We start from the raw sequence: 15,731 nt of genomic DNA on the forward strand, positions 1-15,731 counted from the left end.
TCAGTATTTACACACTTGACAAAATGAATCGACATTACTTCCTGACGTACCTGTACAAGATTTGTACGTATTTTGCGCATTCATTCGGGAAATGATGGGTGACAAACATTGACAGATTACTGGCCAACTCTTTGATTACTTAGAGAGACCTATGACAAAGTTTACAACTCCACTGAACATTTACTTTTAGAATACATGTAATATGAGCATACACTTGGGAAAACAGATGACAGCCACACATGCAAGTCTCACTGGAAGTGTAGGAGGGGTTAGCCACAGATAATAATAAATAATCCGAAACAAAAATGGAGCTTGTCTCTTTAATTGATGTAGCAATACCGCCTGACAGGAATGTGATTAAGAAGGAAGCAGAGAAGATCTTGAAATACAAGGACCTTCTCATTGAAATACAGTGAATGTGGAAAGTGAAAGCAAAAATAATTCTAATAATTATAGGAGCAACTGGAACTGTCTCCAAGTCACTTAGAAAATATTTGGCCAACATTCCGGGTGAACACGGCATCAGGTAACTGCAGAAAGCTGCCTTTTTGGGATATTCATACATCATTCAAAAGACGCTGTCATAAAATATGTAGTCATCTCTAACAATAAAACTATATAATATATGTAACAAGTATTAAAAACAAAATTGTGATTCAGAAACAGATGCTGCACTATGTACCTTAGGGACAAGGTTTGTCTCAGGTACATGGAAGTAAATACCCTATAAAATGGTGAATAGATGGGATAATAATAATAATATTAAAATGTATTAAAAACAAAATGTATTTTGGAAATAGCTGCTGCACTATGTGCCTTAGGGGCAAGGTTTTTGTCTCAGGTACATGAAAGTAAATACCCTATATATATATATATATATATATATATTTTTTGTTTTTTAAAAAAAAGAAGATGAAGAACAACAAACTACTACTACACATAATCCAGCAGCAGAAGGCAACTTCTGTGATGAATGTGAGCTAATAAAACTACCGTTGTTGAAAAACTACAGTCAGCATGTGGACTACATCAACAAAGGTGACAGAATGGCTAATACCTGTTCAATTAGAGAACATTGAAGTGGCAGAGAAATGTTTGTACCTGTTGGATCTAACAATATTGAATAGTTATATCATTCTAGCATCTTGTAGCAGCCAAAGAGGCCACTAAAAATATTGTCTTATTTTAGTTAAAATGTATTGGAAATGAGTGTGAGGGAGCCTTGACCTCAATCCACTCCAGTCCAGACCACCAAGTCAAGCCAATCAAACAGCATTTATTGAAGCATGACAACACTAGACACTGGACAGTTTAGGATCCCACTTGTGACATCATATATGTTCAATGAAGAAGAAAATAACTACATACATACATCTCCATACTCTATTTCCATTTTAATACTATCCTCCCATCTATACCTAGGTCTCCTACATGTTCTCATTTCCTTTAAGATTTAAATGTTTTTCTTCATTCGCATTTGTCCCACATTTGCAGGGTCTGTTTTTTTACCTCTCTTGGAGGTTTATGATTGATATATTTTTTGGACATTGGTAGAACTTGCATGAGTTATCAGCCCTATCTGCAAGGCTTCTACCTACACAAACATCCATGCCTTGAGTGGGCTCTGGGGCCCACCCAGCCTCCTCTACAATGGGTACTGGGGTCCTTTCCCCGGGGTAAAGCCGGCCGGGGCGTGATGCTGACCACTCACCCCCATCTAGTGCCCAGGTCAAGAATGAGTAGGAGCTATACCTCTACTCCCCCCAAGCGCCTACATGGCGTATAGTGGGACAGCTTTACTTTACTTTACTTTAGGTGTAGAATAAATCAAATCCATGACTGCAATATAAACAGTTTAATATAAATGCCTAACATATATAAATAGTCAAATTAATAACAGACTTGAGAGATTGGAATAAATATTTAATCATCTTATATTTGGAAGATTAAAATTTTGTACATGCACATTGTTTCATTGGTGAAACTTTAATAAATATATATTTGTAGCACAGATTTTGATACATATTTTCAGGATTCACATTAATGTAATTATATTTTAGCTTTATGGAACACTGACAGAACACTTTTTTCATGTTTTTACAAATTAAAATGTCTTAAATTATCATTGCTGTAATGAATTAATTAGGAGTAACCTGCAACAGTACACAAATCAATTAATATCAAGTACATATATATCAAAACAGTGTCCATCTATTGTAACTGAACACAAGTACCATATATATTACAAAATATTATTTATTGTCTAAACATTTAATCTAAAAGCAACATACCTATCAAATTTAACTGCCAGCAGTTCTGAATGATTTATCCACATTTTTCTCTTTAATATTCTGTTATATACACACACACATCAAATTATTTAGAAACATGCACAAATCACTGTTAGCTGACCTTACTTTGTGAAGAATCATACTTTCTCCAGTTTTTAATGAACAGAACTTTGCCAAAATTAAATTCCAACATCAAAAGTAACATTTTTCCATTCTAAAATATTCTTCCATTATAATATTGCAACAAATTTATTTAACCAAAATGGAAATAAATTATACACTTTTTTATTTAATTGCAAAGAGAGTAAAGTCTGGCTAATACAAATTTTTTAAAAAAACTTTGTATTCTATTTTCTTAGAAGTTCGCCTTCAGTTAATTATATGTAATACAGCACAACCTTCCATAAATATTTTCTAGTAACACACCTGTAAACATTTTTTAACAGAGAAAATCTCTTAGGAAGAGATCTGAAAGTATATGATAATGGAATCTTTACTTAACAGGGTATCCTTAAACTGGTTTTACTGAATAAGCTAACACTATATTACATGTTTACCACCACAAATTCAATAAATAAGATAAGCTCACTATTTAGTATTCAGCAATTAACTCTTAACATACAGGCACCTAAATTTTATCTGCAAGTTAAGCCTTTAATTAGGCTAAGGGATAAATATCCAGCTGCAGAATTTTAATTAACATCCAGGAGTATGTAATTTTCTGACTGTGTAATATAACAAAAGATGTTCTCAATTTTGATGTATGCAAACTGGTTCCATTTTATGCGTAATGTACTGTGTTACACGTGAGGCTTACAGCCAAGACCTGAATAGGTAAAAATGACATTTTGCATTCTACAAACTTCAATTTGATAATCTAAAAATCAATAGTTTGGCTGCTAATGTCATGGTAAAACTTTCTCATCATAGCATTATAGAGAGACTGAAAAGTTTCTTTTTCTGATTCTGAAGAACAACATGTTTCAAATGTCTCAGATACACAATATACATGACATCACAACATAGTAATAAAACTGTTTATAGATGAACTTTCCAAAAATATTTTATCAAATCTGTGGTAAACAGGCTAGCACTCTTGCTTCGTATCCAGGTCTCTGGTTAAAATCTGGACACAGAGGCCAGTATCCTGACTGAGAGTTCCCATTGTGTACCTTAGTATGCCAGGCAAATCCTTGGGTACTACCTTAAAGTATGCCACAACAGTGTCTTCCCACATCCTTTCCAATATTTCACTGGTCAACCCTATATAGAACATAACGAAAATCACGATGCCAGACGAGTATGAATAATGGCAAGTTGTGGGAGGTCATACAGGTTTTTAAATACCTCAATAATATTCAGCCCATGTTACCTGTCTACACAAAACTTGCCAATGAATGACAAAAAGTTTTTGGCAGTACTTTCCAAAAACGTAAAAAACAAAAAAAAATTTTAAATAAAATTGTAGATTTATAGCAGATGACATACGTAGCATGACATGAGAATTTACCTGGCAAAAAAGAAAAAAAGAGCATGGGAATACTGCTGCATATGTTAAATACATAAGAACATAAAGTAAAAGGAAAGTACAGGCCTTGGACACAGGTTGTTCCAACATGCTTATTTTTTTATCACAAAGCCATTTTTTGAATTGACATAATAGGAAAAAGAGTGCTTGCAGCACTGTTCATCACAACAGAAACATATTTCAGACAAGGATAGTGAAATTCAATAAGTGAAGTTTTAAATGAGAGGTACATGGAGGAAACTTTTTGTTTGCAAGGTGAATTTATCTACACAGCACAGGTAACTGTGAGTACAAGGAAAGAATAAAAATTCATGTGGGAGCAAACTCACTATGTATCACTATATTTTTCCATCTTCTAAACTTTTTACTAAAACTTTCTTATGAAGTGCAGGAGCCTTCTATTAACTGTGTGGCCATGTTTGACTTGTATTCTAAAGACCAACTAAACATATGTCATGTGACTCATAGCTTATGGTGTGAGAAGTACCGGCTAGAGGAATCTAAACCACATGATAGTTTCAGTGGTATATTGTATCCTGCTTTTGGTAAAGAATTAAAACAGCATTACCAGCTTGAAGTGTCCAGAACTGAAACACATTTCCTCTTTCTAAACACATTCTTATGTAGTGAATGCTTTGCAGTTTCTTTGTGCTCAGATTTCCTTTAATTTTGAAAGTATAAAATATCCATAACTAATAATGCACTTATACAAATCACTACTGAGTTCACAAATCTTGAAAATGCGTTTTGTTGCAATGTGATATTTTAATACATTATCAAAATATGGGCAGTTTAAAAAAAACAAAGGCAGATAAAGCAAGACTTTAGAAACATTATATCCATCTGTTTAGATTTATGCTGTCTCTTATAAATACTCCATGAAGCTAATGTGAATAAAGCCACTCAGCATGCCTCATAGAGTTAATTAATCCTGCAAGTAATTTCTAATTATACACACATACTACCTAATATAAAAGTTTAAAATAATACTTCTAAGGCAATAGCCATTTATTTAATTTCACCCTACAACTACCAGCACTTTTTCCATACTGTCAGCTAATATTTTACAAAATAAAGGCCTGTATAAAAATGCGGTTGTTACAACAATCTCAACAAAATCCTACAAATCAACTTCCTTTCGACACTGTTTATTTGTTTTACAACAGATGCATTCCAGTCCTCATGGGACCATCATCAGTGTTAACTTACATATTTGGCTCAGACCATTCCACTATTTAAAATTACACAATATGATTGTTTCTAAAACTACCTTATCAAACACTGCATTGTAAAACCAAATATAGATACTTAAAATTTAAAATTAGTAAAATCATTGTACAATTTGCTATCCTGGTATAATTTTACATTTTAAAAATCTGTATGTTTTAGATTGTTGTGGTTATTTAGTTTTATAATATGACATTTGATTAGGTAGTTTTAGAAACTTTAAAGTTGTGTGATTTTATATAGTGGAATGGTCTGAACCAAGTACATAAGCGAACACTGATGATGGTCCCATGAGGACTGAAATGTGCCTGTTATAAAACAGTGTAGAAAGGAAGCTAGCTTGTAAGGCTCTGAATAAATATCTATATGGTATGAAAATTTGTAAGATAACACTCTTAAGTTATGGCTCTGAACTGCACTTAAGAATATAACACAAATTTTAAAGTACATTTTTGGAACATGTAATAAAATATGATGTAAGTGTAAAAATCACTTAATATACAACATATTCCTAAAATTTTGCAAGATTCAAGAAAATTATTTCCAGAATTATTCAATTACATACTGTTTGAAGAACATTCCAGTAAATTGTTTTCAGCGAGCTGAAAATTCTGTCACTGGCAGTTTATGGATTATATTGTTATCTGATAATTGTACAGTTAAAATACCACAAGAAAATTCACAATATTCCACAGCTAAATATCACATCTATGCACAGAAATAAAAATGGCTAAACAAAAAATAAGTTAATAAAGACATTCATAATGCAGAAAAAATAAACTCCTTTGTGGGCATGACACAAAGTCAAGCATCTCTAATATAGAGAGTCAACACAATTTGTAGCAATGAATTACATGTACCTTTTGGTTTAACTGTGAACAATTTCAATTGATTATAAAACTATGTTAACCAATATAAGAATCCACAAATACATTATAACAATATTTAATCATTTTAATCACAAAAATACAAGAAACCATGAAAGTCATCTTCAGTTAAAAAGGTACAACTACTATAAAATTTGAATACTATATCTGTATACAAGGCAATCTAAGGTATGCAACTTTGAAACTATTATACAGACACTAACATTACTGATAGAGATTGAGGATTTTCAGTATGCTTTTACATGCATATATCAAATTCCATCAATATCCTTCAGACTCCAGATTTAAACATTTTTTGCTCATTATTAATACATTCTTCTCATTATTCAATGCATACTGAAACAAATGTATTTAAAAACAGCAATTACTGATACAACTCAATATGACAGGCACATTAAGTACCAATAACATTACCATTTTTATATTAAACTATCAGGTCTTGGTTAAATCATTTGCTGTATTGTTAATAATTTCAGAGTTAATCATTCTTTTATGTAGTGGTGGATTCTTATACCAGAAACAGCTCATCATATTCAACATATTTTACAATATATTTATAACTTACAATATTTTTATAAATAATTCATTTTAACCGAGAGATTCTATCTGCTCTCTCGACTATTATAGCTATATAACAAATTTTGAGATAAAAAAGACGAGTAGCATAAATACTGCCATATTAGTTTTGTTTTCACATAATTATTTTGCTTCCCTCAGACACATGTATCAGCTTTCAAAATGTTACGTTAATTTCCATATTATTGTACTTCAATTGACCTTTGGCACAACGTCATTAAAATAAGCCTTTGTACAACTGCTAACGATAAATACAAGCTGACACATTATCACAGGCTTATGGAAGATGACAATACATTAAGGAATATTATAACCACGATATCACTGGAGATATCTTATATTAAAAATGTCCACAATCTATCTTAGTACAGGACACCATTCCTGTTGCTGTCAATAACCTCACATCTTGACAGTCTTTCTTCATAGTTAAATGAACATTCCTTCATCTGTTCCTTTATCTTCAGGTGCCATTTGATGAATTAATCATCAAAATTCCAAGCTGGATATAAATTACTAAATTTCAAAATGAGATGCTGAATGTCATGGACACAGAGCACTGAATCTTTCTCTTTTATACCAAGCTAACAAACTTTTTTATATTCATGAGTTTGAAGTGGACTTAAAACAGACGGAAATGACTGACAGGAATCTTTTGGATTGGTCTGTTGTGAATTCCACTTCCAGTTCATAATTAAACCAATTCAAAACATCAAAAAGCATTTCAGACACAAATACTTATGAAGGAATGTCAATTTAAATTGGACTAAAGTCCTAAATGCCAACATAAAATCTAATATACACTTTTTAGTTTTCCGTGGCATACGTTCTTACATTTGGGTGCTCTTACAAGCACCATGACCTTAAAACTTGATAGCCTAAATATTAGGTGTCTAAATCTGTTTCAGAATGGACAATATTCAAAATACTGACATATGAACCAAAAATAAAACCTAAGAGACCAAAGATCATGATGAAAATATCCTTCCAAAGGATCCAGTTATGCTTTCCAAATCCTTTGTGCCAAAAAGTGATAATCTCAATGATGGGGGGAAAGATGAGAGCCAGAGTAGAACTGCTCACTGCTCCAACTAGTGAAATAACTGCTCCCAAGTTTGGAATCATAGCAGCGAGGGCAACTGCAGGACAGAAAATTAACATTTAACATTCTTACTTGTGCTGTTAATACAAGAAATTATTAAAATGATTTCCTTACAGAATAATGCAAGCTTTTGTTGTGTCTCTTTCTGTGCAGCTTTTAAGTCAGTTGCCATGTTTTTATGAAATGCCACCCCAAAGTCATCTTTCATGACCAATTTTACTACTGACTCATAGAATACATGACATTATTCATTCAGTTTTTCAGAACATTTGTTTACAAGGTGAGATACAGTGACCTGAGATGATAGTATAGGAACGTAAATATATACCACACATGTACTTTATGTATTCATTATAATGAAAAGTAATTCATTTGAAATTAATGGTACTGGTTAGAATAAACATAACGTAAATAGCAAACAAAATTTGACAAAATTTTGCTAAGTGCTTGGAAATCAAGAAATTTCTAGATAAAACTCACAAAAATTACTAATGCTCTGAGCACATCATACAACAAACACATTAATGAAATAATAGCTAGTTGGAACAAATACTGAATAGAGAAGGTAAAACGGTTGACATCAGATGTTTAAAAAAAATTCATTACACATAGAAAAAGATTAATTTTTAGATGCGTGAAATTAAAAAAATTGTGAAAAAATGATAAAACAAGAAGAAAGTGTACTTTTCAGCACTAAAGGGTTAAATTCTTCCGAGAGTTCTTTGTAACCCTACCAAGGCACCATTATGATTCTGGCTGTAGCCTGAGATTGTGACATACTGAAAATGTATCAACAATTTAGCTGCACTTTCTTTTGAGGACAGAATGTAATGCCAATATAAATGAAATGTGCTCATAAAAGTGTAATCCTAAATGAATGGAAAGGTTTGAATCCTGTCTTTGTATTCACTGATTTAAATGGTAGAGGATGCCTGGATGTGGAGAGAAGAAACTTACATGTGAACACCACAAGACATGTTCTGATGAGATAGTCACCAAACATCTGCGCTCGCTCACTCTGCAGGTAGGGCCTGACCAATGGCCAAATGATGTTCATGGGAACATAGAACTGTAGTCCATATGACAGGAATATCGCTAGTGCCATCATCAGACGCACAGACTGAGCTAAACTGAAGAAAACACACAACTCATATTATTTCCAAAGGTTGAGACAGGGTGTTTGTGAATATATTTGCTTCTACATGCAATACTTATATTAAGACTTGTTACCATAACATTTTTTGTCTAAAGAGATGTAAGGAAACTTACATGTAGATAATTTTAAATGTTGTATGCCCTGCTTTATAAAACTTTTCATACCTTTAATGTTTATCAATGCATAATTAAAACTAGAAATTAATTATTCTATTATGGTATTCTGATACTCACAAACATTAAAATGTATCTTTAATGTTTGAACAGAGTGTTTAGGATCAGAGGGACTGACTCAACAGATATAACAGATATACTGGACACATCCCATGACGACACTCAAACTCTTTAAGAATTTTCAAGAACTACGTATTTTTCTTATCAGAGGCATCAAAGACACCATCCTTTATGACAAAGACTGATAGATAAAATATTTAATTAAGTACGAATTTGTACAATATGAAGGATATGAAAGTCAGCTTTAGAACTCACTGGGTTAATTTCTAACATAACATCTCACAAACATTTGTCACATGTAGACTTTTGTTTGGTGCTATTGAAGAGCACACAGTAGCAAATGGATTTTTTGCACTAATATCTAGCTCCTGTCCTGCAAAAATTTCTTTAGTGATCTAAATAGATTACAGAAGCTACCAGGGCAAATTTGTTGCAAGTGTATTTGTAAAGTTGCAAAAATACATACATAACTTTAGAAGACATACTGATATTTTTTTTTCATATTCGGTACACACCATTCAACATCGTGTGCATTGGTGGTTAGCAGGATTCACAACCCATCAGTACATGGGTTCGACCGGGACCACGACATTTAATGCTCCTGCTGTGACCACCTTTTTGCAAAATGATGATGAAAGTGGAGTAATTGTTGGGATGCCACAAAGAAACCGGGGAAATCCTGGAGGAAAATTCCGTGATGCCTGGACCACAGCCTTGCCCAACACAAGTTGTAAATCTGACCACCGCCGGGAATCGAACCCAGGACCCGAATATTACAAGCCTAGTGTTCTAACTGCTAGATCACCGTGGTCTAAGACATACTGATATAAGTATCTGTAGTCCTATAATGTTAAAAGTAGGAAAACTTACATGTCATTTGGTGGGAGATTAAGAGTGATACTGCCTAAAACCCTTTCACCATACTTCAAATAACCGAAGAATCCAACTGATGTATATAGAGCTGCGACAATCACCATTCCTGTGTTAAGGACTCCTGTCCAACCACCAAAGTCTTGAGGATTTTTCATATTGTTTTCCAGAGGCAAAACCTAAAGGCAAAGACAACATGTAAAATCATGTATATACCTGAACAACTTCCATTGTATTGTTGTCACAGTTTTTCTTACCTCTAAAAAAATGCTGCAAGAGGTTACTTAAAAAGCCTGCTTTCTTCCACATTCTTTCCAGTTCACTAAAGATATTAACTATAAACATATTTAGCAAATTCAGCCTTTTAGAACTTTTCTTTTATAGAGGACTGGAATGAGAACTTGTACCAAAGGACAGAACACACCCTTAATTCTTTTATAAGTACTCTGTGTGTGTGTGTGTGTGTGTGTGTGTACCTTTTATAACATGTCACAAGCCCCAAAACTAATTCAGTTTTGTCCACATTCTGCTAAGCATGCTTTTATTCACTTGCTGCATGGCTCATGTAATTCAATTCAATGCTGTTTAGCAGAGGAGGTATTTTTTTTTCATGTCCAGTACACACCATTCAGCATGGTGTGCATTGGTGGTAAGCAGAATTCACGACCCATCAGTATATGAGTTCGACCGGGACCGCGACATTTAACGCTCCTGCTGTGACCCCCTTTTTGCAAAATGATGATGAAAGTGGAGTAATTGTTGGGATGCCACGGAGAAACCGGGGAAATCCCGGAGGAAAACTCCGTGATGCCTGGACCACAGCCTTGCCCAACACAAGTTTTAAATCTGAACACCACCGGGAATCGAACCCGGGACCCCAGTATTACAAGGCCAGCGTTCTAACCGCTAGACCACCGTGGCAGTATAGGAGGTATTAAACCACATGACAAGATCTCAAGATTAAGTCAAGTGACATTAGCAAACATGGGTTTGAGGCAGCACAACCAATGCAGCTGGCAGCATAATGTTCATCAAGGAATCATTTTCACAGACCTCTAGATACTACATAATATATGTGGTTGATCCAACGTCATTAAATAACCTACAAGATAAATTTAATAATAATAATGTGTAATGGTGTTTCATCAATAGCTTCAGTTAGATGGCAAAGAATGATAAGTTAATAAGAAAGGAAATAGCACAGTTTAAAGTATATCTCGCAAAATAAAGAATACAGAGATCTGGCCATGTGTCATACACGGATGGCAATGGGATATATCTGGAAGCATTAAAAATGTAATGCTGAATAAAAGATAATTGCGGAGATCAGGACTAGGAAGATAAATATCACAGAGCAAGAAAATAGTAGATACAGATGCTGAAGCAATGACAATGAGATGAAAGAGAACAGAGAATTCTTAAGCGGCCCATCCATGTACGAGTCTGGCTTGCGAGTCCGGCTCGGCTCGGGTTCCATCGAGCCAAACTTGTTTGTGGGTGGGGTGTCACAAGCCGAGTCTGCTATGCATTTGTGGTGAAATATATCTGAGCCCGGCTCACGAGTCAAGCTCGCCGAGCCAGACTCGCAAGTCAGACTCGTACGAGGACGGGCCACTTTAGTCATAAGGCAAACACCCAGGGGTGTGCCACTAATTTGTTAACAAGGGGCTTGCATCAGAAATATGTATTTGTTTGCTTCCATTTTAGCATCTGGAAGTACGAATGGGCAAGATATATCAATATATGGATGTATGTGTATTGATATTTTGATACTAGTGCATTTACTTTATAATCCGATATTTTCCATACTGATAAATGACACAAGTAAGGGGCTTGTACAAGCCCCTCTGATATACCACAGCATATCTCACCAATTACCAAGGTGGAAGCATTAATGGATGAAGAACATGACAATGATCAAATAACTACTAGGACTCTCTAAAGGCAAAACAGCAGAACTATTCACTACAGTGTTAATGTTCAGCCCAAAGACAGAAGGCCTGAAAAGCTGACAGTTGCTCAGCTAGTCAAGAAATTCTCTGTTCTTATTGAAAGTCCACCACTGCATCTTTCCTGAGCCACTTGAATTGAGTACAAACCCTCACACCCCATTCCCTTGAGATCCATTTATAACACCATTCTCTGATCTAGAGAATTATAAGTTACTCTTAGTGGCAGTGCAGGAAGTGCGATGGGAAGGGGAGGGCACAATCCCAGTGGATAAATTCACATTTTTCTATGGAAAGGGGAATGACAACCATCAGTTAGGGACGGGGTTTTTTGTTCATAGCAGAATTAGGGCATCAGTTAAGAGAATGGATGGGACAAGAGGTGTGCACCGGGTATTGGTTGGGAAGCCTCAGGGGAACAGACCGCTGGGGAGACCTAGACGTAGATGGGAGGATAATCTCAGACAGGATCTATGGGAGATAGGAGTTGAAGGAGACTGGATTTTGTTGGCCCAGGACAGGGACCGGTGGAGGGCTTTGGTTAATTCAGTGATGAACCTTCGCGTTCGGTAAGCCATCTAGTTAGTTAGTTAGTTAGTTATATGTTGTCCTCCCACATGATCCATTACCTTTAAGTATTACAATACAAATTTTGTTTTTTATATTTCCCATGCATGCTACACATCCCACACCTTGACTTGATCATCCTAATATTATATGACCAACAGCACAAGTTAGGAAGCTTCTCATTACGCAGTTTTCTCTATCCTATTGCTACTTCCTTTCTCTTGGGTTAAAATAATCTTCTCATCACCTTGTGTTCTCAAACATAATGAAACTAAATCCACTGTGGCAAATTTTATAACCAACGCAACACAATGGATAGCTTTAAAGTTTTGTATATTCTAATCTTTATGTTTTCTAATATGACATGGGAGACAAAATATTCTGAAATGAATGGTAGCAAACATTTGATAAATGTGATTTGCTCTTAATTTTTTAATAATATAATTTTCATTGTTTACTGCCATTCCCAATACTTGACCACTGCCAGAATTCAAACAGATAAGGATTAAATGTAAGAATAAGAAAATTAATGACAACTTTAAAATATTTTTATACTTACCACACCAATGCCCTCAAAGGCATATATGGCAGTGCCAAAATAAAGTGGCAGATGCTTCCAACCAGCAAAGGCCTTAACAGTGGAAGTGCGAGGAAGACCCTGTAGCATGTAGAAGAAGGTGATACCAAGCCCTGTCACAGTGATAACAGCAGCAAATAGTGAGACAGGGGTGAGGTACTTGAGGTTCTTCACCCAGTTCAACAGTATCATAGGAAACAATAGCATCAGCAGGTAGTAATGTACAGTCAGCTTGAGGCCAAAGAAATGTTTCATAACCTAAAACACATTAAAACAAAGTTATGCAACATTAGGATCCATGTAGGCATTCCATATGCCTCATCATGCACATCGCCTTCACATATTTAAATAGTAGCATGCTACAGCTTGAGATGCAAAAGTTTACTTTTAAAATTCTTATAGAAAATCACTGTGCTGACTGGTATAGTGATAGCACTGCAGACTTGTATTCATGTCATAAAAACATAACAATGATGTATATATTTTAAGTTATATCTGAAAAACATAACATTGCATACAAGTAACAAGTTCTTCCCACATTCATGTTGAGCAGGAGATCAGTGGCCACCCAACAGCCCAGACATAAACCCCTGCGACTTCTCCATTTTTGATTACCTTAAGGATAAATCCTTTCCAAAAAAAACCCCCAGCCTCATTAATACAACTCAGGGGTCTGACTGTTCAATGTGTAGTGAAATTATGGAGGATATGTGCTGTTAAAACATCACGAATGTAGCTCTTTGCATTTCTGAATTAGCATGAAAGAATGTGATCTTATTGAGCATCTAATCCATCAAGGATGAATTTCCATGAATTGTTCTTTGCATTCACAGATGTACCATGATATGAATATTAAAGCTTTTATTTAAACTTCATTTCATGCACCACTCTGTAAGACCATCTGCACACTAGTCCAGAACGCTAACTCATGTGTATTACATTTAATTGCTGAATAGCAAACTTTCACTACCTAAATATAACATTAACCTTTATTGTACAATCTGTACAACAAAAATCAAGCACTTGAAATTTTGTGTCCTATACCAGAAGTGATGTAAGCATACAGATGGCATTATAATTCCAGTCATTCTTAACCTCCTTGTATTTGTGTGTGGCTTTTCTATACCTTCCATTAACTACAATGAATTATGCCAGACATCTGTTAAACAAAGAATCAATACATCTGCCCAATTTCAAGAGAAATGTGAATTAATGTTCGTGTCTTTTCTGAGTGCTCCAAAAGCAAATTGGAGGTAAAACTACACTTTTATTGATTGGTTCCCCATGTTCCCTCATAGAACAGTTAGAATGGCAGGGAACGGGTAGCACTGATGCAAAATTCACATTTGAAAAATCTAATCCTGATATCTAAATAATGTATTTCTTTCACTTTTTCTTTTGTACCTGCAATTTTCATTCTGATTTTAAAGTTCCATGTGCAAATATGACCATAGGTAAACTTTTTACTTGCAAAAACACACACTTTAGAATTTATTTTAAGTATACTAATGACATAGAAAAAATTAATTACAGTGTTAACCATTAAAAGGGTATTTCCAAGACCTGACATCTTTAATAAGACATCCAGAATCTTTGAGCTTCAACCATGGAGCTCAATCATCTTGGCACGGACTCATGCCAGTTATATAGAAGCCTTGAGAAACTTGAAATGAGAGTTCTACCCAAAACTAAATGCCTAAATATTATTCACACTAATAATTGACCATACCTCTTCTAAGTTGGCCGCCACAAAAACAAAATAAACACAGCAGAATCCAAGCTGAGTAATGCAGAGGAATATATTAATAATAATCCTCACAGCTTTAGAGTATTTTCGTACATTTGGCGGTCCAGTCTTGAATGCAGTCTCACATACTTCAGAGAAGCCCAAGGCTGGAACCTGGGTCCTTTGACACAATTCATGAGAGCATTTAACCTAAAAAAAATAAGATACTAAACTTCTCCTTCCCATTACATTAACAGTGACTGACTATGAACGTAGTAACGGACTGATTCCCCATTCAGGGAGACCTATTTTATATTGAGGGTCAGTATCTCACAATTAATTCTGAGTTGGAATAGACCCAGGTGCATTTTCATGAAAGTGTAACAACAACAACAACAACAACGTTCTTTGGATGTTCAAACATTATCTTCTAGAAATGCTTTATTAAATATGTATTCTTACAACCATGGACAAACAGAGACATAAATGCTTTAAAAGTAAGATTTTATATATTCTATCTGCAGATGACTATCAGTAATGCAAACCACTATCATCTAGCTATAAATAATGATTAAACATTACTTGATTACCATCAATAAATATGCACATACATGAATGTGTTATAAATCAATAACAGGTGATTATGGGTAGGCAGGTGGCTGGGTATCCAGGTGACCAGGCAGGAGGATGGATGGACACTGCTATACCACCTGCTGAGGAAATGTAGTGTCAAATGAGAAAGGGCTAGGTGATTGAGAATTATGAATCAACAGTAACATGGGATGAAGAGTTTGTGACCTATTTTAGTTTATTAACTAATGTATCATTTGCTGAAAGTATGCAACATCAGATAAGTGCTATAAGGATGAATGTCATGATGACTCGGGAAGATGTAGATCAGGGGTCATCAACATGGTCCCTACCGCCCACTAGTGGGCAATTCAAGCTTTCATGGTCGGCAGTGGTGGTTTTTGTCCATTGTTACAAATTTTGTTCTTCCTCCATATATCGAATACATTGCTAACAACTTCGCGAGTTTGACTTT

At 34.8% G+C, this 15,731-nt stretch overlaps 1 protein-coding gene and 1 long non-coding RNA gene across 7 annotated transcripts in view; one reads left to right on the forward strand and one right to left on the reverse strand.

The window, feature by feature from the left end:
- The first annotated feature begins 16 nt into the window (after positions 1-16).
- On the forward strand, positions 17-3,743 carry LOC110830583 (uncharacterized). Its single transcript, XR_002543287.2, has 2 exons — positions 17-526; positions 910-3,743. It is a non-coding gene; the product is annotated as an uncharacterized LOC110830583 (long non-coding RNA).
- LOC110830582 (proton-coupled amino acid transporter-like protein pathetic) overlaps positions 1,903-15,731 on the reverse strand; it is a 47,340-nt gene continuing 33,511 nt past the window's right edge. For all 6 annotated transcript variants that reach the window (XM_022065689.2, XM_022065687.2, XM_022065685.2 and 3 more), the window contains 5 exons: positions 14,690-14,896; positions 12,943-13,218; positions 9,868-10,046; positions 8,566-8,738; positions 1,903-7,645 (listed from right to left, as the gene is read on the reverse strand). In XM_022065689.2, the coding sequence (XP_021921381.1) occupies positions 7,392-7,645; positions 8,566-8,738; positions 9,868-10,046; positions 12,943-13,218; positions 14,690-14,896 (1,089 nt within the window). In that variant the 3' untranslated portion in view covers positions 1,903-7,391. The remainder of the gene's footprint in view (positions 7,646-8,565; positions 8,739-9,867; positions 10,047-12,942; positions 13,219-14,689; positions 14,897-15,731) is intronic.

Source organism: Zootermopsis nevadensis, unplaced genomic scaffold, assembly GCF_977971745.1.
Source record: "Zootermopsis nevadensis isolate Lab colony 2312 unplaced genomic scaffold, Znev_1.0 Znev_ptg000020l, whole genome shotgun sequence".
Classification (NCBI taxonomy): Eukaryota; Metazoa; Arthropoda; class Insecta; order Blattodea; family Termopsidae; genus Zootermopsis; species Zootermopsis nevadensis.